The sequence below is a fragment of the Neovison vison genome, chromosome 9, assembly GCF_020171115.1.
Source record: "Neovison vison isolate M4711 chromosome 9, ASM_NN_V1, whole genome shotgun sequence".
Lineage (NCBI taxonomy): Eukaryota > Metazoa > Chordata > Mammalia > Carnivora > Mustelidae > Neogale > Neogale vison.
The window spans coordinates 4,888,487-4,909,677 of record NC_058099.1 but is presented as its reverse complement, the minus strand read 5'-3'; the positions used below and the strand labels follow the sequence as shown (position 1 = coordinate 4,909,677).

Genomic DNA, 21,191 nt, shown 5'->3' with positions numbered 1-21,191 from the left:
AGGGCTCCCTCCCCCTCCTGGCAAGGGCCCCGCCGCTGCCCCTCCCTCCTCTCCCCTCCAGCTGTGCGACTCCGCGAGAGGCGTCCCTCCTGCGGTGGCGTGGACCTTCTCCCCTTCCCCCTTCCCTCCTGGGGTCGTCACCCCAAATAACCCGCCTCCTTTGGTCATCCGTCTTTGATGGTGAGGCTTGTGGTACATTAGAGTCCGGCCTGCGGAAACACGGAGTCATGGCCTCCTACTGTGCGCCAGGCCTGTCTGGGCCCCCTGGGCACATACCTGACCAGGTAGAGGACAGTCCCTGCCCCCTGGGCTGACACTGCTGGGAGAACACGAGCCATAAACACACAGAGTAAGTGTTATGGCCACGGGCAGAGGAGAAGAGCAGCGGAGGGTAAGGGGTCCTGGGGTGCCCTCTGGCTGACTCGATGACCCAGATCGAAGCCCTTCACCTCTGAGTTTTGATGTTCCCATTGGGTGAGGACCACTCAAAGCCCGTCAAGTTACTGTGACAGTTCGGGGACACACTTGGCTTGAGTAGGCACAGAGCAAGTATCAGGTGCCAGCTAATACTACCCACGCTGCGTTGTGGCAAACAGTAGTAGCAGATCTCTCTTAAACATTTCAACACAACAGGTCACAGGTGTCTAGGCCTCACAGCCCGAGTCTGAGTCCTGCAGTGCCCCTTCCCCGCTGTGGGCCCTGGCAAGTCACTTCGGCCTCTCAGTACAGGACAGGGCTAGAACAGGAAGGTTGTGTGCACCACGGGTCAGGTAGGGTAGTGGCTCCGGGCAGGTCAGGTGGTCTGCAGGCTTGGCTCCTCTGCGGGTCACCTTTGCGCTTCCTACTGGTCCTTGCCTGAGGCCTGGTGCCTGGCAGTCCTCCAGAAGTGTTCCACGAGTAGGCGAGTGCATCAGGGAGTGCCAAGCCCTCGGGGGAATGGAGAAGCTGGGGGACCCCTGGCCGGAAGGAGAGCATGCAGCCTTGGAGTTGCAGGGAGCAGCCATCCCTGACCTTGACCCGCTCTGTGGCCTCACAGGAGATGCCACCACGCTAGGATGCCCTTCCTCATCCCTAACATGGGAAGAGGGTGCTTGGACTTGCCCTGTTGCCCTGTCGATGCCTGGAAGCATCTATAATCCATGTTTTCCTGAGTCTGGGCACGGCAGTACGTCGCTCAGGCCGGCCCATCGGACCCACACGGATGCAGCTGAGCCCGTGTGGTCTTCCGCACTCGCCGCCTGAACCACATGTTGGCAGTTCACTTCGGTGCGTGGGGTGTGTGTGTGTGTGTGTGTGTGTGTGTAAGGGAGGCCGCGGCGGAATAGATGTGTATGGTCATGGCATGGAAACAGGCTATGTGGGACTCGATCCCAGGACGCTGGGATCATGACCTGAGCTGAAGTATATGCTCTTTAAAAAAACAACCTATACGTTTTCACGTAATATAAACCTGGCCATGTTTCCATGACAACCTGCCATTTTCCAACGGCTGCTTGGCATTTTGGCGTGTGGATGGGCCATACCTTCTGTGAGGAACCTCTTACTGTTGGACACGTCGCCTGTTTCCATGTCTCCGAAACTGGGCTTCATGAGGAGCTCAGTGGAAGCATCGATTGAATGAATGAGTGGATTCTGAGTGTCCTTGAGCAGGGGGACTGTGTGGTCTATGATGAGGCCTCAAAAAGGGGTGAAGCCTGCTTCTCAGCTGAGAACGTGAACAGGGTCACACCGCCTTACGGGGGGAGGCGCAGTTCCCAGGCTGAGTGAGTGAGTCCCTCGCCCTGTCCTTCCACCAGCCCCCAGGATGGCCAACAGAGACCAAGAGGGCTCACAAGGCTCATTTGTGGTCACTAAACTGGGGGTGGCTGAGCCATGGTTTGAACCCGAGGTGGTCTCGGGTGGTCTCACTCCAGAGCCCACTCTTAAACCATTCCCAGGCCAGAGCCCAGCTGGACTTCATGGACCGCCCCCCCGGCCCCCCTCATAGAGCCCACTGTGGCCCTCAGAGCCTGCTGGCAGCTCTGACCAGACTGAGATGCTGACATAGACCTCGGGGTATTAATAGCCCCAGTCTGGGCTGGGCTCCTCTTCCCCTCCGGAGGTCAGCTGAGGTCAGGGGCCCCACCGAGGGGGAGTGAGATGAGCTCCCTGAGCGAGCACACCCAGGTCCCTGCTGTCTAAGGGATCTTTGTCTGGAGGTCCTTGTGTCCCCCCCCCCCAGGCACAGCTGGGGAGTTGAGCCCCCACTCCTTTAGGCTTCTTGGCTGGAGGCCTTCATACCTCTGAGCCTCAACATCGTCATCTCTAAAATGGGGGACGTACCACATCTTCACGAAAGGCTGATTATGGGGTGTGAACAAGTTAGAGCACACAGCTCGGTCTAGTGCCCTGTGTCCACACATTCTGGAGAGTACATCTCCCTCTGCGTCTGTCCAGGGTCCCGGAGGAGGCAGCACAGGCCATTATTTCCACCCAAGAGGCTAGGACGTCCCCCCTGTAGCCATGTGGTCTGCAAGGGACCCTCTGGAGGAGGAGTGCCGGGAAGTCTGCAAGGAAATCTGGATTCAGGGCTCCTGGAGTCTGGCTTCACACCAACAGGGCCCAGACTTTGGTGGTGGGTCCTTCTGACAGGGACACCCAGAGGGGAGAGAGGACTGTGCCTTCTTTGTTCAGCCCATAGAGTGGAAGGCTCACTATGTGTCAGGGACCCTGCTCAGTGTTTAACAAGCATCATCTCACCGACCTCACACTAGCTTTTGAGAAGTAGACACTATGATTCCCATGTCACAGGTGGAAAAAACAAGGCCCAGACAGTCCAAGTGACTTGTCCAAGATCCCACAGCTAGTTGCAGACAGAGCCCAACCAGCTCTGACAGAGCACCCCCCCTGCTCTGTCAGACCCAGACCCTACGGCTGGTGCCCTGTGACCAGAGAGCCCTCACCCCACCCCAGGCAGCTGACTGTCCTTGGGAGGCTCTGAACCTGGTGCCTGCGGGCTGTGGGGTGGGCCGGGGCCTTCGCAGGTGGCCTCCATGATTGGAAGGGAAGTCACAGCCTTCTGTCTCCAGCCCAGCTAGGCAGACAGGCCTTGGCTGCCCTGAACTGTGAGACCAGGACGTTCACTCCTGACTCTTCCGGTCACCCTCTACCAGCGGCTTTCCCTTGAACTCAGGCCCAGTCAGCCCTAGGAGGGCTGTGGAGACTTTGGGTACCTCCAGTCATCCGGGGAGTGGGGACGGAGAAGCCTGACTCAAACCCCAAATCCTCAGCTGGGCCCTTGGGTCTGCCCTCTTTGGGATCTCAGCCTCTCTCGCCCTTCTGAACTATGTCCCAGCCACACGGGCCTCCTGGGCCTCCTGGGCCTCCTGTGGGGGAGGCTCTCCCCTGCCTGGGACCTCCCGCCTGCTCTTCCTTCCTGGGGAAGCCCCCCATGATTCCCAAGCCAAACCCAGGGCCACGGTTCTGTGATCCTACCCTACATCACTACACCTCCAATCATTTACGTGTGGCTTGTTTAATCCCCAAGGAACTGAGCTTCCCAGGGACAGGGACGGACGTTTCATTCGCTGCACGTGCCAGGTGTCCGGTGACCAAGGGCCTGCCTGAGCCGCTGGAGTGCCCCGTCCTCTGCAAAACTCCGAGCAGCGGAGACAGCCTCCAAGGGACAGATCCCTTACTAACCCATCAATTAGCTCTCCCTCTAGTGGAAACCAAATCTTAACAGATTGCCGTTTGATGGGACTCCGATGCAGGGAGGCCAAATTCAAGACTGATTAAAAAGTAAAAATAAAACCCCAGGCTGCCAGCTTAATGAAATGCTGTCACAGAGGGGAGGGGCTCGGCCTGGCCCCAACGGCCCCAAGATGATGCTGGCAGTGACGTCTTTCACTCCGTCTGGTGCCCGGTCAGGTCTTTGACCCGACTCCGCTGTCCCGTCCACGGGACCAGGTCTGCGTGCCCGGGCCCAGGGGGCAGGCAGGCCTGGCGCACAGGAGTCTGCCCCGCTCCGAGGGAACCTGGTAAAAACAGGGGTGGGTCCAGGGTCCACACCAGGGCTTCTGGCCGGGGCCCTGGTGAGGCTGGAGCAGCAGGGACTACATTTCCCAGAGTCCCCGGTCCCGGGGAGTGAGCCATTGGAAGATTTAAATAGCCCAGGCCTGAGGCAGCCCGGCCGCAGCTGTGCACGCGTCAGCCTCCCCGGCGGCTCCATTGGCGCCGGCCGCATCGGTGGGCTCATTGGCTGCCCAGCGGGCGCTGACGTCCCCCCGGAGCCCGGTGGCAGCCAGAGGTAAACAGCCATGTGCAGTCCCGCACTCCGTATTTAACAGCTGCTGCGGGGAAGGCAGGGAGGCAGGGGGCGGCGGCGGCTCCCGGGGCAGCTCCTGTCTTCGGGGACCAGGCCTCGCAGCAGGGCCGGCACCAGCCCTCGCCGTGTGAGCGGCACCATGCCAGCCTCCCAGAGCCGCGCCCGGGCCCGGGACCGCAACAATGTCCTCAACCGGGCGGAGTTCCTGTCCCTGAACCAGCCCCCCAAGGGGGCCCCGGAGCCCCGCAGCTCGGGCAGGAAGGCCCCGGGCCCCTCGGCACAGCCCCCACCCCCGGGCGATGGGGCCCGCGAGCGGCGCCAGTCCCAGCAGCTGCCCGAGGAGGACTGCATGCAGCTGAACCCCTCCTTCAAGGGCATCGCCTTCAACTCCCTGCTGGCCATCGACATCTGCATGTCCAAGCGGCTGGGGGTGTGCGCCGGCCGCGCCGCGTCCTGGGCCAGCGCCCGCTCCATGGTCAAGCTCATTGGCATCACGGGCCACGGCATCCCCTGGATCGGGGGTACCATCCTCTGCCTGGTGAAGAGCAGCACACTGGCCGGCCAGGAGGTGCTCATGAACCTGCTTCTGGGTGAGTGTGCCCGCCGCCCGCTGCCCACCCCACGGTCCCCCCCCCCCCGGAGGAGCCCGCCGCCCGCCGCCCACCCCACCAGGCCCCCCAGGAGGGAGCCCACCCCACCCCATCCCGCCCGCCCAGGATGAGTGAGGCCCTCAGAAACCAACTGGAATGATCTAATGAGGTTAGGCAGGAAGGGTGCCCCAGAAACAGGCAAGCCTCCAGTTTGGGAAAGAGAGAACCAGGGATTTGCCACCAGGGGACCCCTCCAACGTGGGGGCCTTGAGGATGTGGAGGCCTTGTGGGGCCCTCCAGGGAAAGGCCCAGCTCTCAGCAGAGTGTACCACTGCCCCAGAGACGACTTGAGAGAAGGGGGTACTGGAGGCTGCGGTCTCCAGGGAGGCGGTCAGGAGTCTGAAGGGGGGCTCCTGGTTTCCTAGAGCTGGGTAACTCCCATCCCATGGGTTGGGGTCCTTGAGCTCCTAGGCTGCTGGCAGACCACATCTGTGAGCTGCCCGGATGTCCCCTCTGCTTGGCTCAGGGACCCTGCCATCTGCCTGGCCCTGCGGGAGCTGGAGGTCCAGCCCGTGGCTCCGCCCACTTGTGGCCACCTAGGGTCCTCACCTGCTGCTTCCCCGGGTGGGTCACTGGGGGGCAGCCAGGGGAGCGGGTCCCTGGTGTGTCTCACCATAGAGTCTCTGCCGCCAGCGTCGTTCAGTCGAGCGCTGCCCTGTGCCAGCACCACACGGACCCCCGCGGAAGGCCAGCCCTCCCCACCTGTCACAGGTGACACCCGGCCCCCATCCAGCCGGCTTCCAGGCACCTGCACTTCCCGCAGGTGCTTGGGGAGCCCTGGCTCCCACCCTCCATGCTGGCCCATGTGGGTCACCTCGATCCCCCCAGTGTAGCCACCATTTTGGGCACAGGCAGGTGGCTGGCCCAGGCTCTCAAACCCTGATGAGGGAACACAGCTCCAGAAGGGGTGCAGGCTGGACGGCTGAGAGCTGCGGTCCTTGGGGAAGGGGGGAGAACATGTATCTGCCCGCCCGGGGCTCAGAGGGGCTGCGGCTGGACGCTCTGTGGGTGGGACGTGGGGAGGACTCGGACGGGTGCTTCCTGCACCGGCAATGTTTCCGTGTTCTTCGGAATTGCTTACGTTCCTTGTGATTTCTCGGGAATAGACCCGCGTGACTGCTGCTATTATCGCTCCCACTTTACAGATTAGGAAATTGAGGTTCCTATAAATAAAACAACCTGGCCAAGGCTTCAGAGCTGGAGATCTGCACCAGGGCTGCCTGACACCGAGGCCAGTGCCCTTTCCAGGCGCAGTGCCATGGGCTCGGGAGTGGGGGGCAGAGCAAGGTGGCTGAGGCGCCAGGCGGGGGGGCTCATGACCCAGGGTTTCCCCGGGGCTGTTGCATCCCCAGACAGAACATAGTTCAAGAAAGCTGTGTTGGGAGTTAGGTGGTCTGGTGTCCAAGGACAGGGGTGAGAAGGTGCCCTTGAGCCTCCCTCTCAAACCTGCCCGCCAGACCGTCCAGGGGTCCCCCCCCCCCGGATGACGCTGGAGGTGGTGACACTGTAGTGGGAATGAGTTTGTCGTTTACTTGTGCCCAGCATTGCATAAAGCGTGCCATTGCTGCTAACCCTCCCCCAGCCCGGGAGGGAGAGGCAGTCATTCTTCTCCGGGTACAGAGGAGGAAACTGAGGCACAGGGAGGCGGCTGGCCCATGGCTGTGCAGCTAGTCAGAGATGGGGCAGGGGTGAGAACTGGGAGCAGCTCTAGCCTGTGAAGCTGAAGTTTCCGGCTCATTCCAGCAAAACCCACGGCCGGGAGCTCAAAGGTGTCGGCTTCTGAGGATGAAGGCCAAAATTCAAGACGCCGCTCTTTTTGAACAAGAGTTTATCGCGCTTTATCGTGGCCCAAATACTGTGCCATGAATGTCTTGTATATCATAATGTAAAACTACGTTTAATGACTTAATAAGATAAATATTAATATACCCACTTTACAGGGGAGTTAACTGAGGCTCAGAGGAGTCAAGGGACACACCCACCCCACGCAAGTGTTAGTGTTCGGCCCAGGAGCCAAAGCCACATACGCAGACGGCCAGACCCTCACCTCCCCGCTCCCTGTCCGTCTGCAGGTCGAGGTACCACCCGGTCCATTCCAGAAGCATGAACGCAGCAAGGAGGTGAAGGGCTGTGGTAAGGGAGCAAAGGGTCTGGGGAGATATTTTCCACCTCCCAACCCCTTTGCTCATGTTCTTAGTTACCTAGACCACGGAGAAATGAGGGCCTAGCACAAAGCAGCCACTCCAAGCAGGCAGAGTGCTCTGTGGGCCCTCCAGTTCCGTGGGAGGAAACTCCAGCAAGTAGCCGAGGTGGGTTCTAGTCCCACAGCTCCAGCCCAGCTTGCCTAGGGGGCTGCTGGCACCGTCCTCCGCCTGGGAGAGCAGCCCACCCACTGCACAGAAACCACGGGCTTCTGTCCATCCTGCATTCTTCGGGGGCCACGGAAGCAGCCTTCAATCCTAGAGCACAGGTTCCAGGGTCAGATTGGGCCCTGTCCACTCCTTCTCTGACCCTTTCTCTTTCTGTGAACTTGGTCAGGCGGGGTCCCATCCCCGAGCCTCAGTTTCCTGATCTGTACATGGGGCTCCAGGGCTTATGGGAAGCTGAGAAAGCCCTTGGCACAAGGCTCCCCAGTGGGGATCCGGTACCACCCAGTGCCCTGGAGTGGAGGCCCCACCTGTACAGTTGGGACCTGGGCCCCCTGTGACCCCAGAGCAGAAAACTCAGGGGCCTTGGGAAATGGGAGCTCTAGCCCCGGGGCCTGGGAGGAGTCCCAGCTGGGCCAGGAGGAAGTCCTCTGCGCAGCCCCCTGTCCCGTTCCCTCCCCGAGGGCATGCTGCTCAGACTGGAGAAAAAGCCAGAAGAGACCTGAGCAAACCTTGGTCTCCAGAGTCAGCCGGACCTGGGTGCAAACCCTAGGCCTGCTGTGCAGACTCAGATGAGTGACTTTGCCTCTCTGAGCTTCATTTCCCTCATCTGTCAAACGGGCGTCTGGGACACTGCACCAAAGAACACGTAAGAAGCTTGGCGCGTCCCAACGCCCGTCGACGCCCCTGCCCCTGTGGTGATCACCGTCCTCACCATCCCTCGTGTCTAAGCAGTTCCGGGTCCCCTGCGGGCTCCAGATTCTATGAGGTGCCCCGTCCCCTCCTTTGTCCCTCCCCTGCTGCCCTCGGCTTGATGAGCGCAAAGGGAGCCGTGTGACAGGTGACCTAGGCCCATCCCTGTTTCTTTGTGGGCTGGTCCTTGGTGGACAATGGCTCCCATGTCTTGTGGCTGTGACGTCTTTACTGAGATTTTCCTGATTGTGAAAACTATGCATTCTTCTTGTTCTGTATCACTTTTTAGATTTTTCACTTATTTGAAAGAACAAGAGAGAGAGCACAGACAGGGGTAGGGGCAGAGGGAGAGGGAGAAGCTAGACCCCTCGCCTAGCAGGGACCCCCATGCAGGGATCGATTCCAGGAGCCCAGGATCATGACATGAGCTGAAGGCAGACGCTTAACCGACGGTGCCACTCAGGCGCCCCCTCTGTATCATTTTCTATTGTGAAAAAATAGAAAATGATCCAAAAGTCATGATCCAAAACCTACCATGTTGACCACTTTTTAAATCCACACGTCCCAAGCATTAGAAACGTTCCCCAAGGAATGCAACCATGACCACGTCCATCTCCAGAACTTTCCACCTTTCCAAACCGAACTCAACCCCTAGTAAAGACGAACTCCCTGTTTCCCCCTCCCCCAGCCCTTGGTGCCCACCGTTCCACTTCCTGTCTCTATGAACTTGACTTCTCTAGGGACCTCGTAAAAGTGGAATCATAAGGTGTTTGTCCTTCTGTCCTTCCCTAATGTCCCCCCGGTTCCTGCATGCAGTAGCAGGTGGCAGGATTTCCTTCCTCTTTAAGGCTGAATAACGTTCCATTGTGTGGGTGGACCGACCACACCGTGTCCACCCGGCATCCAGCAGTGGGCACTCGGGCTGCTCCTGCCTTTGGGCGACTGGGAGTAGGGCTGCTGGGAACATGGGGGTGCGTATGTCTGTTCAAGGCCCTGCTTTCAGGGCTTTGGGATAAATTCTCAGAGCGGAATTGGTGGCTTCAAATGGTAATTCTGTGTATAATTTTTCGAGGAGCCCCCGTACTATGGCCCACGGCCGCCGCCCCATTTTCCATTCCTACTGGCGAGGCACAGGGGCTGTGATTTCTGCATGTTCCCGCCGACACCTGCCGTTCCCTGGGCTTTGACAGTAACCATCCCAGTGAGTGTGACAGGTGGTAGCCCATGGTTTTGCGTTGCTTTTCCTTAATGATTAGTGATAGCGAGCACCTTTTCATATCCGTCCTTACAGTAAGGAAAATTCAAACATTCCACGGGGCAGATGATAAAGAAAGCGAGTGTCTCCCTTAAACCCCCTCCCCAGGAATGACATTCGCTCCATGGGCCCCCCGCCGCGGGGCCCCCTAACTCTGCACATGCTAACACAGCATCTGTTTCTCAAATGACCTTCTGGGGTGTTTTGCCTGGCGTGGCCTCCTTCTCATGGGCAGCAAAGGACCTGCTGGGCCGTGAACGTGCCCTTGGGGATCATGGTCTCAGCCCCACGTCCCTTTATCTCAAGCTTGAAGGTTCAGAAACCAGACCTGGTCCTCGGCCTCGCAGCGCCCCTATGCCCCCCCAGCCCCCCCATGCAGACCTTCTGTCTAATCTATGGTGTCAGCTCTCCCTCACCGCCCACCAGGTCCTGCTGTCAGGGGTGGCATGGTGATAACTGTCCCCGAGATACAGAACCTGTCCCTAACTGATGGCGACCTAGGCTGTCCCCAGCCTTCCCTGCCAGCTCTGCAGGGAGAGAGCGGTGCCCCTGCTTCCCCCACCCCTGCTTTACTCGTCATGTCTCAGTGGGAGACCTCAGTCCTTCTGGGGGCCTTCAGGTATCCCCTGCCGAGGCATCATCCTGATGGCTGCCCTTGTGGCCACGTATAGTTGGACAGGCTCATGTCTACACTGCCTGGCGCTCCATTGAGTGAATAGATGTTGCTGTCAGATTCCAGTGCCCGTGGTCTTGATTTCCTTGTACCTCGATGGTTTTCAGAGATAGACAGAGCCGGCATTAGCGTCTGGATTCTTCAGTTGAGCAATGGAAACCTGCCAAGTTACATGCTCGGACCGCTCAGGCCAGGGCAGATAGACAGGCCGGCGCCCCCGTGTCGGCCGCCCGGGTGCCTGGGGCCGGAGGTGCGGCTGTGGCTGACGTCAGGGGCTGCCCAGGTCAGGAGAGGTGGCGGCATGTGCACACACAAACACACACGCACACACGCACTACTCAGGCCAGCAGAGCGGAGGTCCCAGTGCTGAGAGGCTGGAAGGTTCTCGCCTCCTCTCGGGAACCCCCAACCTGGCCGCTCTGCTCCCTGCGCCCCTCCCTGAGAGCTGCATCCTGCCGGAACCGTGCGCTAGTTTTTTCAAGAGTTTTGTGTGCACGTGCTGAAATACGCATAACATAAAATTTACTGTTTGAGCCACATTCCCGTGCTAAAATTCAGCAGCATTTAGGCATTCCCGTTGTGTGCACCCATCACCCTCCGTCCACCTCCAGGACTTTGCCATCTTCCTGAAGCGAAACTTCATTCCCGAGAGTCAGAAACTTCTCATTCACGTACTTCCCTTGGCAGAATGTCCTCACCCTTCCCCCAGCTCTGGGGAACCACCACCTTCTTTCTGTCTCTCTGAGTCTGTCTATCCTAGGGACCCCGTAAAAGTGCAGTCATAGAGTATTTGTCCTTTTATAAAAATAACTTTTTTTAAAAAATTTATTTATTTGAAGGGCGCCTGGGTGGCTCCGTGGGTTAAGCATCTGACTCTTGATGTCGGCTCAGGTCAGGATCTCGGAGTCCTGGGATCGAGCCCCACATCAGGCTCCATGCCTAGGGGGAGTCTGCTTCGGATTCTCTCTCTCTTCGCCTCTCCCCCTTCTTGGGCACTCTCTCTTTCTCGCTCTGCTCCCTGGTCTCTGTCTCAAATAAATAAACAAATCTTAAAAAAAAGAAAAAAGAAAAACCACACACACCAAGATTGATTTATTTGAAAGAGAGAGAGAGCAGGCAGAGGGAGAGGGAGAGAGAGAAACTCAGGCAGGCTCCACATCCAGCACAGAGCCCAACATGGGGCTCGACCTCATGCCCCTGAGATCATGACCTGAGCCAAAACCAAGAGTTGGATGCATACCTGACGGCAGCACCCAGACGGTCCTGGGAAAAAAAAAAAAAACTTTTAAAAAAATGTGCCCAAGTTGGGGCGCCTGGGTGTCTCAGTGGGTGAAGCCTCTGCCTTTGGCTCAGGTCATGATCTCGGGGTCCTGGGATCAAGTCCTGCATTGGGCTCTCTGCTCAGCAGGGAGCCTGCTTCCCCCCTCTCTCTGCCTGCCTCTCTGCCTACTTGTGATCCCTCTCTCTCTGTGTCAAATAAATAAATAAAATCTTTTTTAAAAAAAATGTGCCCAAGTAATGCCTGTTTGTGGTAAGGAAAAAATTTAAATGCAGAATTACAAAAAGACCATGAAAATCACCCTCATCTTCCAACCTAGAGAGAAGCACCATTACCGTTCAGCACAGTGCCGTCCAGACTTCTTTTCTCTGCATATAAACGTGCTCGCATCTTAGTTCAGAAGGACGGCGTCCTGCGTGAATCCTGCTTGTCCTTCCCCGCTTGACAAAAAGCCCCGCTGCGCCCCCTCGGAGGCTATAAATACACACCCTCCTGGTCACTGGCCGTGGCCTCCGAGAGCACCATTGTCTAGACTCGAGCGCGGTGCATCCCATCCTTCTCCTACTCAAGGGCACGGTGCGGTTTTCAGTGTTACGAAGAGTGCTGCAGTGGCCATCCTTGACCGTGAATCACGGTGCACATCCCTAATTATTTCCCGAGGAGGTATTCCTGCAGGCAGGAGAGCTGAGTCAAGGCAGACGTGTTACAAAGGCTTCTAAGTCCGAGACCGAATGCCCTTCAGAAAGGTTAGGCCCGTTTTCACCGCCCCACGGCACTGCGGGCTGGTCCCCCCCACTCCTAAAGGAGCTGGAATGGGGGATGGGGGGGCCGACCCCCACCCCAGAAGAGCTGGGACACCACCCCCCAGCCTCAGCCGGTGAGAGCCATAGCCCCCCAACCTGTCCCCTCAACCGCCAACAGGGAGCCCCCTTATGGCCCCAGCCGGATTCCCTGAGGCTGAAAAGCAGTAACCGCCCCACAGGGGGACCACAAGAGGTCAGCCCAGCCATTCCCCTGCCTCCAGGCAGACAGACAGAGACATACAGACAGACAGACACACACAGAAGCGGCCAGCCACCGGCAGTCAGGAGACCTGAGGAACAGCCAATTCCAAATCTGCCCCCCAATCCATAGCTGTGCTTTTCTAAGACAGTTCTGGTTCCTGCCTCACCCCTGCACCCCTGCAACCCTCTGGTTCCTTGGACAGCACAGGCCCCCAGGGTCTCTGGGGTGGGAGGGGGACAGAGGGCACCGAAGCAGGACAGAGGGCACCGGAGCAGGATCTCGTCCTACTCTGAGGCCCAGAGGCCGCCGGGGCAGCAGGGCCTGGGGAATGGCCGGGCTTCCCCCCTGGGGGTCCAGGCCCCTCAAAGTCCTGCTTGCTGAGAGGATCTGAGCTTGGAGATGGCCACCAGGATGGCCATGAGGGCCAGTGAGGGAGGCCAGACCCTGTCCCAGGGACCGTCTGTGAAGCGCTTCCGACAAGCAGCCCTCCGGGCAGCCTCCAGGATTTTGTCAGTGAGGGGAGGGAGGCTCAGACAGAGGGACGTGCCCAGGTCACGCCGCTCGCAAGCAGCTGCCCTTAAAGCTGGCGTCTGATTCTGGAGCCCAGCTGCGTGCCCTGGCTGACGGCGGGGAGTGGAGGCCGGGGAGGAGGACACCCGCTCAGGTTAGCTGTCGGGGGTCAGCGGGCTTCGGCTACTCTCCTGCCCCTTGCCCCCAAGCGTCCTGCCAGGCGGACGTTCCCCAAGGGGCCCCCTGGCCTCCAACTCCAGGAGGAATGTAGGTCAGGGAACTTGACAGTGCCGTGTGAGCGGAATTCACGGAGCCCTGAGTGATGGCGCCATCTGCGTCTATTTCTGGGCCCTAGATTATGCGCTGACAGTGTCAGAATCACGGTCCCAGGGAGCGCCGGCCACCGTGCTGGAGGAGGGGAGGGCCGGCCTGTTGGGACAGCAGGAGCAGGGCTGAGGAGTGGGAGGCCCGGGGCAGGCCATTCAACTTCTGAGCCACAGCCCAGGACAGGACAGCTGCCACATGGTGAGGGGGAGACCCCCGGCCCTTTGCACCTGTAAAGGAACTCTCTGTCAGGTGCTTGCTGCCCACATACCACCTCGGCTGATGGCATTCTGCCAGCCTGGTTCTCCAGCCCCAGGCCTGGGCCTGCCTGACCTACCCGAGAACTGGAAGTCAAGTGAATGAATGAACAAGGCTTAAGATGGCTCAGTGGTCTCTGAGGGGCACAGGACAGTGGGGTGGCCTCTCTACCTCATTATGGCCTCAAGAGAAGCAATCAGCCAAAAATAGCAGGTTCCCAAAGGCCCAGAGGCAGGGTTTTTAAATCATGGGGCACAGGCAGCCCCCATGGCCTCTGTGGGAGGGCAGGGGTGGGTCACGGAGCCCAGCCCCCGCCCCCGGCTTCACCAGTGGGCCACCTGTGTCATCTGGTTCGTATACTGAGCCTTTGTACATGCTTTCCGGGGAAATGCTCTGTTGCTGCTACAGCATGAGGGGGCGTGGGTCTAGCTCAGTTCGTGGCCTGTGGGTCCTGACCACCCGTGAGGAGAGCTGGGGCTTGTGGGGAGTCTGGGGCACAAGCCCTCCCTGCCTTCAGCCACTGAATCTGAGCCGGGGCACCCACTAGGCAGCCTAGAGGTGCCAACCCTCTCCCTCCCTCCCGCCTTCTGCCGCAGAAACCTCTGCCAGGACTCACACTTGTCTGGGAAGGCAGATTTCCAACCAGCAACAACTTGCCAAGTTGAAGCGCCCTGGTTTTTTGGCAGAGAAACTTGGTCAGCAGGTGGACGGACGACCGTGTCTTCCAGTGGCTAGTGGCCCTCGCAGCTCTATCTCAGGCCCTGATCCTGGTCCACATTAGACCCCCCCAGACTTTAGCAGCCCACCTGACGCCCGGGCTGTGGCTGACCACTGTCCCCCAGCACCGGGGAAGTCCAGGCCCTGGACGCTCTGACTTGCCTTCAGGTGATGGAGGTCACAGAACCAGGGCCAAGTACATTCTGTGGGACGTCACAGAAGGAAACCCTTTTGCCGATGCACCTGCTTGATGCTAGCTAGCCGCCAGGTCAGGCCGGATGGGACTGAGGGATGATAACAGCAGCTATGCCATCGACGCCTCTTGGCCACTGAGCTCACTGTGTCCTGTGACAAGCCTGTTACAGGTGAGCAGGTCGAGGTCCCAAAAAGTGAAGGACTCGCCCTTAATTAATGCAGGAAGAACTTGACCCCAGCCATGATCCCGGAAGCCGCGAGTGGAACCCCCACCCTAAGAACTGCCCCCCTCCTGCCTGGCTTCCCGCTTCTGCTGTTCCACGCGGCTGAGAGCCTCAGGGGTCAGCTGCCTCCCTTCAGCTCCCACCTGCCCTGGGGATCTGGCAGTCCCCCGTCCCTCTTCTCCTGCTGGGACTGTGACCTTCCAAAGGCTCCAGCTGGCTCCCAGCCGGGGCCTGGCCTCCACCTGGCTCCGTGGGCTGGCTGGGCACACACGTCCCCAGCTGGCCAGCTCCAGTTGCCATGGAGATGTGGGGAGGACACTTGTAGAACAGGGTCCCCTCCCTCCCTGTGGCTCGTCCTCCCTCAGGCCAGCAGCTTCTCCAGCCACTGCTTCTGGCTCCCGTCCTCCCTTGCTGGCCAGGCACCTCCCAAGGTGGGCAGACATCAGCTATGGAGAGGGGAAGGCCCGGGAGAGTCCAGGGGTTCAGATCCCAAACCCAGAGACGGGACAGCAGGCAGCAGCCCTGAGGGGTGGGGTGGGGGTGGGTGGGGCAGGTAACCAGGAAGGCCAAGAAGTCCCGCACTAACCAGGGAATTCAGGGTTAATTTGGGAGCAGCCTGAAGTCTCTTGCTGGTACCTTCAAATAAATACCCCCTGGGCTTCATCTCCCACAGCTGTGGCAGCAAGGGGTAGGGCAGGGGTGCGGCCAGATTTTCCCAAGCAGGTACAGACCCGTGTGCAGAGCGCGTTGCCGATGATATTAAGTCTATGCTCCGTAGACGGATAAAGCCTGGAACGGTGGGATTACAGGTGATTTAAAATTTTACTCATTTCCTAATTTGCAAATTTGCGGCAGTGACTACCTCCTGCATCTTTTTTTTTTTTCTTCAAAAGCTGGTTGGATTTTTCTCCATGTCTGAGCAAGAGCGGTTGTAAGCCAACCGTTTGGAAAGCCCCTGCAGTTTCCAGAAAAGCTCCCAGCACCAGGCCGCCGTGAATTATCAAATAGTGACAACCCATGCTGAGCCAGGCATGTCGGGGGGACCGACTCACCTCAGTTCTCTGGGGTGTCCCTGTTTGAGCTCTGAAGGTCTTGTGTCCCAGGAAATCCCTCTGTCCCAAACACACTTGAGATGGCTGGTCCCCTGTGCCTGACCCCCTCCAGGAGGTAGGTGTCTGTGATCTCATCTCCCTGGTGAGGAAAGGTGCGTGACTTGTCCAAGGTCGCACAAGAGGAGGCTCCCGGGCTGGGACGCAAACTTCAGTCTCTGTGACACTTGTGAGGTTGGCCACCATACCGAGATGCCCAGTCTCCTCTGTCACCTGGAGAAGGGTTTCCAGGTGTTGTGACCTCTAAGGGTCTCCAAGGGCCTCTGTAAGGGCGGGGATGGTTTCTGCAGAGATTTCACATACGCCCCCCACCCCTGCCAGCCCGTTAGCTGTCTGGATGCCACTGTGATCACTGGGTGGAACAGGAGCCTTGTCACTGTGCCTTCCGCTAACAGCACAAAGAGACAGAGTGCACCTTCCAAGGCCACACAGCACAGAGTGGGTGGGGGGAGGCAGGACGCATGGAGACCCAGGTCTCCCCTGTGCTCCCAAATGGGAGAAGACCTCACCCCTCCGGCCATTCACCCCAGGCAGTGACTCCACGAACATCTAGAGACTGCCATTCCGTGCCTGGCCCCGGGCACAGACCTGTGAACAAGGTGGCCTCGGCCACCACCTCCATGGAGGGATGGGGTCAATGCCGAGCGTCTCCCCCGCCAGAAGGTTCCTTGGCTGCAGCTGGGTGAGTGACGAAAAGGAGAAACATGGTGTGCTGGGAACGCGCCGTTCGGGGCCTGACCCGGAGTTCTGGAGGTCTGGGAAGGCCTCCCTAAGGAGGTGACATTCCTGCCAAGGCCTGAAGGATGAGGGAGAATTAAGTCAGTGGGGAAGGGAAAGGGCAGAACCCTCTGGAAAGGAGGAGCGCAGAGATGAACGCTCCCATCTCCAAGGTTTTGTCTTGTCCTCCGTAACATGGGGACGATGCGTTTGGCTGCTGCGGAGGTGAGGGTCCCCCCCAGGGAACACGTCCGGCCACCATGGGACGCAGTGACTGCACCCGTACCTGTGTGCCCACAGAACTGGAGACAGGCGCCAACACAGACGCGTACCCAAACATTTGGAATAGCCCCAGGAGGTGCCGGCCTCCCAGATGTCCGCGGACAGACGGACGGAGACACGAGCAGGGGTACCTCTAGACGGGGGTATCATTCAGCCTTAGGAATGAGGAACGGGCGGAGATGCCGGCAGGGGCAGGATGGCCGAGGGGCCGTGGGGTGATTCCCTGTGTGTGGAAGCTCCATCGAGACAGAAAGCAGATGAATGGCGGCCAGGGCTGTGGGGAGGGAGACAGGGGCTGGTGGCTCACTGGGTCTGGGACCCTCTGTCAGGGTGATCAGAGTGTTTTGGAACTGGGTGGGGGGAGATGCTTCCCCAGCCCTGTAAATGTACTAAATGCCGCTGGGTGCGCTTAAAAATGGTTCGTTGTAAGTGACATGAATTTCACCTTAACTTTTAAAGAACAGGGTTTGTGGGGGGGGGGCACCTGAGTGGTTCAGTGGCTAAGCATCTGCCTTCGGCTCAAGCCATCATCCCAGGGTCCTGGGATCAAGCCCTGCGTCAGGCTTTCTGCTCAGCACGGAACCTGCTTCTTCTCCCTCTCCCTCTCCCCCTTCCCCCCCGACTCGTGCTTGCTTGCTCTCTCTCAAATAAATAAAATCTTTTTAAAAAAATAAATAAACAATAAAAAACCAGGGATGGTCATGTGCTGCTCTCCACATGGCAGGGACCCCAGTGAGGTCCTTTGAGAACCATCACCAGCCAGGGCGGTGGGTCAGGCCCTCCAAGGGGCCCGCAGGGGCCACCGATGCCACCGATGCCCCCAAAGACTTGCTCTCTCATGCAGCACCTTGCCTGAGCACAGTAAGCACATTGGGTCCGGACCCTCTCGGAGTCCCCAGGGCATCAGGGAAGAGAGACAAGATAAATACTAAGAAGTGTGTGATGTGTCCGGGCTGAGAAATGCTGTAAGGACAAAGTCCGGGCGGGGTAGAGAGGGCCAGGGCTTTGGTAAACAGGCGGTCGAGAAGGCATGAGCCAGTGGATAGCCCAGGAGAGGGTGTTCAGGTGGAGGGAGCAGCACAAGCAAAGGCCCTGCGGTGGAAACATGCTCAGGGGTGAGTGTGGCTGGGAGGAAGAAAGCAAATCGGGGTGGGGTGCGGAGCTATGAGGGGACACTGAGCATCCTGTGGGCCTCTCTCTCTCTCTCTCTCGCCCACAGCTCTGCTCCTGGACATCATGACGGTGGCTGGTGTCCAGAAGCTCATCAGGAGACGTGGCCCGTTCGAGACGAGCCCCAGCCTCCTGGACTACCTCACCATGGACATCTACGCCTTCCCCGCTGGGCATGCCAGCCGTGCGGCCATGGTGTCCAAGTTCTTCCTCAGCCACCTGGTGCTGGCGGTGCCCCTGCGGGTCCTGCTGGTGCTCTGGGCCTTCTGCGTGGGCCTGTCGCGTGTGATGATCGGCCGCCACCACATCACCGACGTCATCTCGGGCTTCATCATTGGCTACTTCCAGTTCCGCCTGGTGGAGCTGGTCTGGATGTCCTCCAACACCTGCCAGATGCTCATCTCTGCCTGGTGAGCCACCGCCCGTGGCTCCGGGACCCGGGGTGGCCTGGGAGAGGAGGCAGCAGCTGCGGGGCCCATGGGGCCAAGTGTCTGTCCCCCTGCTCCTGCACTTGGACTGTGAGCGTCCTCCCAAGGCGGGCCAGGGGCCCCTGGGAGAGCCATGCGTGGCTTTCGCCCTGCAGACGGGAGGCGAGAACCAGGGTGGCAGGAGCCGGGCCGAGCGTTGTCCTGTCGCTATCGTCGTGACTCTGAGTGCTTGGCCGCACCCCCGGTGCCACAGCACAATGCCTGGCAAGATACCCCCAGCCGCCGCCCAACACTGGTGCCACTGCCATTAACGGTCACCACTAGCTTAGGGCAGCCCTTCCGGAAGGGCACCCTGCCGGATGCCGGCCTGCAAGACGCTTTGGGAAGAAGAAAGGGTTTTGTGGTCAAATAATCTTGGGGAATGCTGCATACTCTGGCCCCTGATGCTGGCCGTTCACGAGAGCCGTTGTTGTCATAAAGGCTCTGACAAGTCCTGTAGAAAGGCTTCCTGTCAGACCCCGTTGAACTCCATGTTTCCTCAACTTACTTGACCACAGACCCCTTTTCTCGAGGAACAGCTATGAACCCCCAAAGATCTGCCGTCTCCTCAAGCACGTTTTGGGGGATGCTGCCCGGGAGCCGGGGGGCCCAAGGCACAAGTGGGCCCCTCCCAGCACCCAGGAAGGCCCGGTGTCGCGTGCCACCTACGGAGAGCCCCCGGCCACGGGCATCGGTGCCGCTTTGGCCCTCAGGGGCCGGACTCCATGTGACCTGATAGGTCGTTTTCCAAGTCCCCGTTCTGGCTGTGCGTTTCATGTGACAATACAGAGGACTTGCCGCAGACCCTCTCCCGTGCTCTCTCGCGCGACGCGTGTTCCCGGGCAGGACAGTCTGTGTTGACATCCAAGGGTGGGATTTCACCAGCCCCGGACGGGCCAGGGTGTCAAGTGGTCAGGGGGCAAGGGGCTCCTGAGCTTTCCCAGGCTGGTGGGTCATTCTCCCTGAGGTCATTGTCTGGGGTTCCAGGGCCTGAGTCGTGACGTTTGGGAAGTCCCCAAGATGCTGCTGTCAGGGTCTCCCCTGGGGGCCTTAGGCCCTCTCCTTCTCTAGTCTCAAGTGTCCCTGGCTCCCGGCCCCTGAGCCAGGGGACAAGCCATCAGGCCAGCGCGGGCGAGCCCAAGGAGAGCCATGATGAGGGGCGTCCAGGGAGCTCAGGCCAGGGGCCAGCCAGGAAGTGCGGGTGGGGGGTGGGGGGAGTGTTTGGGGCAGGGGGAGGAGAGGGCAAGGAGGCTGTGCCTGTCACAGAGGAGAGTGAGCCCCCCATGGCTGAGCCCAGACTGCAGGGTAGGGGGGAGACCGTCAGGCTGGGGTCGGGGCTCGGGGTTCCCGGAACAAGCGCTTAGTGTGTAACAGCTCGACCCGTCTGAGTGGGGCCGTTGACGTGCCCATTGTGTGCACGAGAAAAAAGAGGCTCAGAGAGGGTGGGTGACTTGCCCAAGGTTGCAGGGGGCGACACGCTGCAGCCCACCAGCTGCCCGTGATGGAGGGGGAGGGGTCTCCGGACCCAGAGTGCGCCACCGGGCTGGCCCTCCGGGCTGACCGCCCGCCCCTCCTGCTGCAGGGAACCCAAGTCCTCACATGCTGGATGGCTGTGGCTCCCCCCACACCCAGCTGGGCCATGGCCCCCGCAGACGGGTACCTGCCCACTCCCCCAAGACCCCCGGCTTCTCTTTTGAGCCTCCAGGGCTCCCTGCCCTGCTGGAGGGGGCCAGGACATCTGCACCTTGTCATTCCCCTGGAGGAGTACTGGGGCACCCAACCGGCCGGGCCACCACGGCGAAAAGCCCCAGCTTCCAGTCCAGGCCGTTGGCTACTTCTGGAGTCTTTAAATACATTCTGCTCGTTTCCCCAGATGCTCCCAGGTGCTGAGTTTATGAGACGCCGAGCAGAAGGGGTGAGGGTGTCTTCCTCCCCGCCTCGCCCCCGCCCTGGAAATGTGCGATCCACGGTGGACCCTGCTCCAGCTTTGGGCTGGGGACGGGCTGCTGCCCTCTGGCGCCCCATCTGCAGAGGGTGGGGAGTGGTCTCTGGAGTCTTTAGGATGAGAAGGGGTTTCTGAAGAATGGAGGGTTCTCAGCAGCCCCCCTAAGGCTTAGAGGGGGCTCGTGGGATGCCAAGGACCTGATAAATGGTTACGAGGAAAGGCCCCTGGGAAGGCTCATCTGGGAGGTACCTCCTGGGAGGGTTGGGAACACTGGGTACTAGGGACCCAGGCTCAGGCCGATGCCAGCACTTCCTGGCAGGGATGCCATCCCCCTCAGAGACCCCGTGTACTGCTCGGTCAGACGGGGATGACAGCGGTCCCTGGGAGGTTGTGTATGATGCAGGGGTGCCCTTGCTGTGGAAGCCGGGCAGGTCTCTGCTCAAGGATGCCACCCAGATGTCATGGATGGACCCCTCCGAGGGGACCCGCGAGGGCAGAGCAGGGAGAAGGGTGGGGTACAATTCCTGGGGAACCCGCCATCACCCCACTGCTCCTGGAGAGTCCCCAGGGGGATGTGGGCGGGCAGGGGGGGCTAGGGGACAGCTCCTAGCTCCCAGTGACGGAAACAGGGAGACAGTGTGTGCGTGTGCTCACATGGGTGTCCTGAATGCCCTTCTGTGACCACAGCCAATAACTGCCCTTTCTGTTTACAGTGAATTCTGAGCGCTGGTTTCTGGATGGTACACCAGCCCTGCACACCCGGGACAAACCCCAAGGGTCAAGACGCAATACTTTTTCTAAACATTCTAAAAATTTTGTGAAGGATTTTTGCCTCTCTGACTGCCAGTGTTGGTGGTGTTGGTGCTGTTTCCTCGCTCTGTCTGCGTCTGCTGGGGTCATCAGGGTAATGCTGGCCTCTTCTGCGTTTCTGAGAGTCTGTGTAGCACTGGCATGATTTTTTCTTTGACCCTCAGATCTCCTTTCCTAACCTCTCAGAAAGTGGAGCTGACCCTTCAATTTACAACTGACTCTGGGGAGAGGAAGGG

General features: G+C 59.5%; 1 protein-coding gene across 2 annotated transcripts; it reads left to right on the top strand.

Annotated features, from left to right (window-relative positions):
• Positions 1–4,393: 4,393 nt before the first annotated feature.
• PLPP7 (phospholipid phosphatase 7 (inactive)) lies at positions 4,394–20,914 on the top strand. Of its 2 annotated transcripts, XM_044264661.1 has the most exons (3): positions 4,394–4,896; positions 17,783–18,143; positions 20,859–20,914. In XM_044264661.1, the coding sequence occupies exons 1-3, from the start codon at positions 4,446–4,448 to the stop codon at positions 20,866–20,868; spliced, it is 822 nt and encodes a 273-aa protein (XP_044120596.1). In that variant the 5' UTR covers positions 4,394–4,445; the 3' UTR covers positions 20,869–20,914. The 2 variants fall into 2 exon arrangements, with proteins under 2 accessions (XP_044120596.1, XP_044120597.1); XM_044264662.1 differs by lacking the exon at positions 20,859–20,914 and having other exon boundaries at positions 17,783–19,002.
• The last annotated feature ends 277 nt before the right edge of the window (positions 20,915–21,191 follow it).

Excerpts from the sequence above, each read along its gene's own strand:
- PLPP7 (XM_044264661.1), top strand. The coding sequence starts at position 4,446 with ATGCCAGCCTCCCAGAGCCGCGCCCGGGCCCGGGACCGCAACAATGTC. Across the intron at positions 4,897-17,782 it reads GCTCATGAACCTGCTTCTGG|CTCTGCTCCTGGACATCATG; the intron begins GTGAGTGTGCCC and ends TCTCGCCCACAG.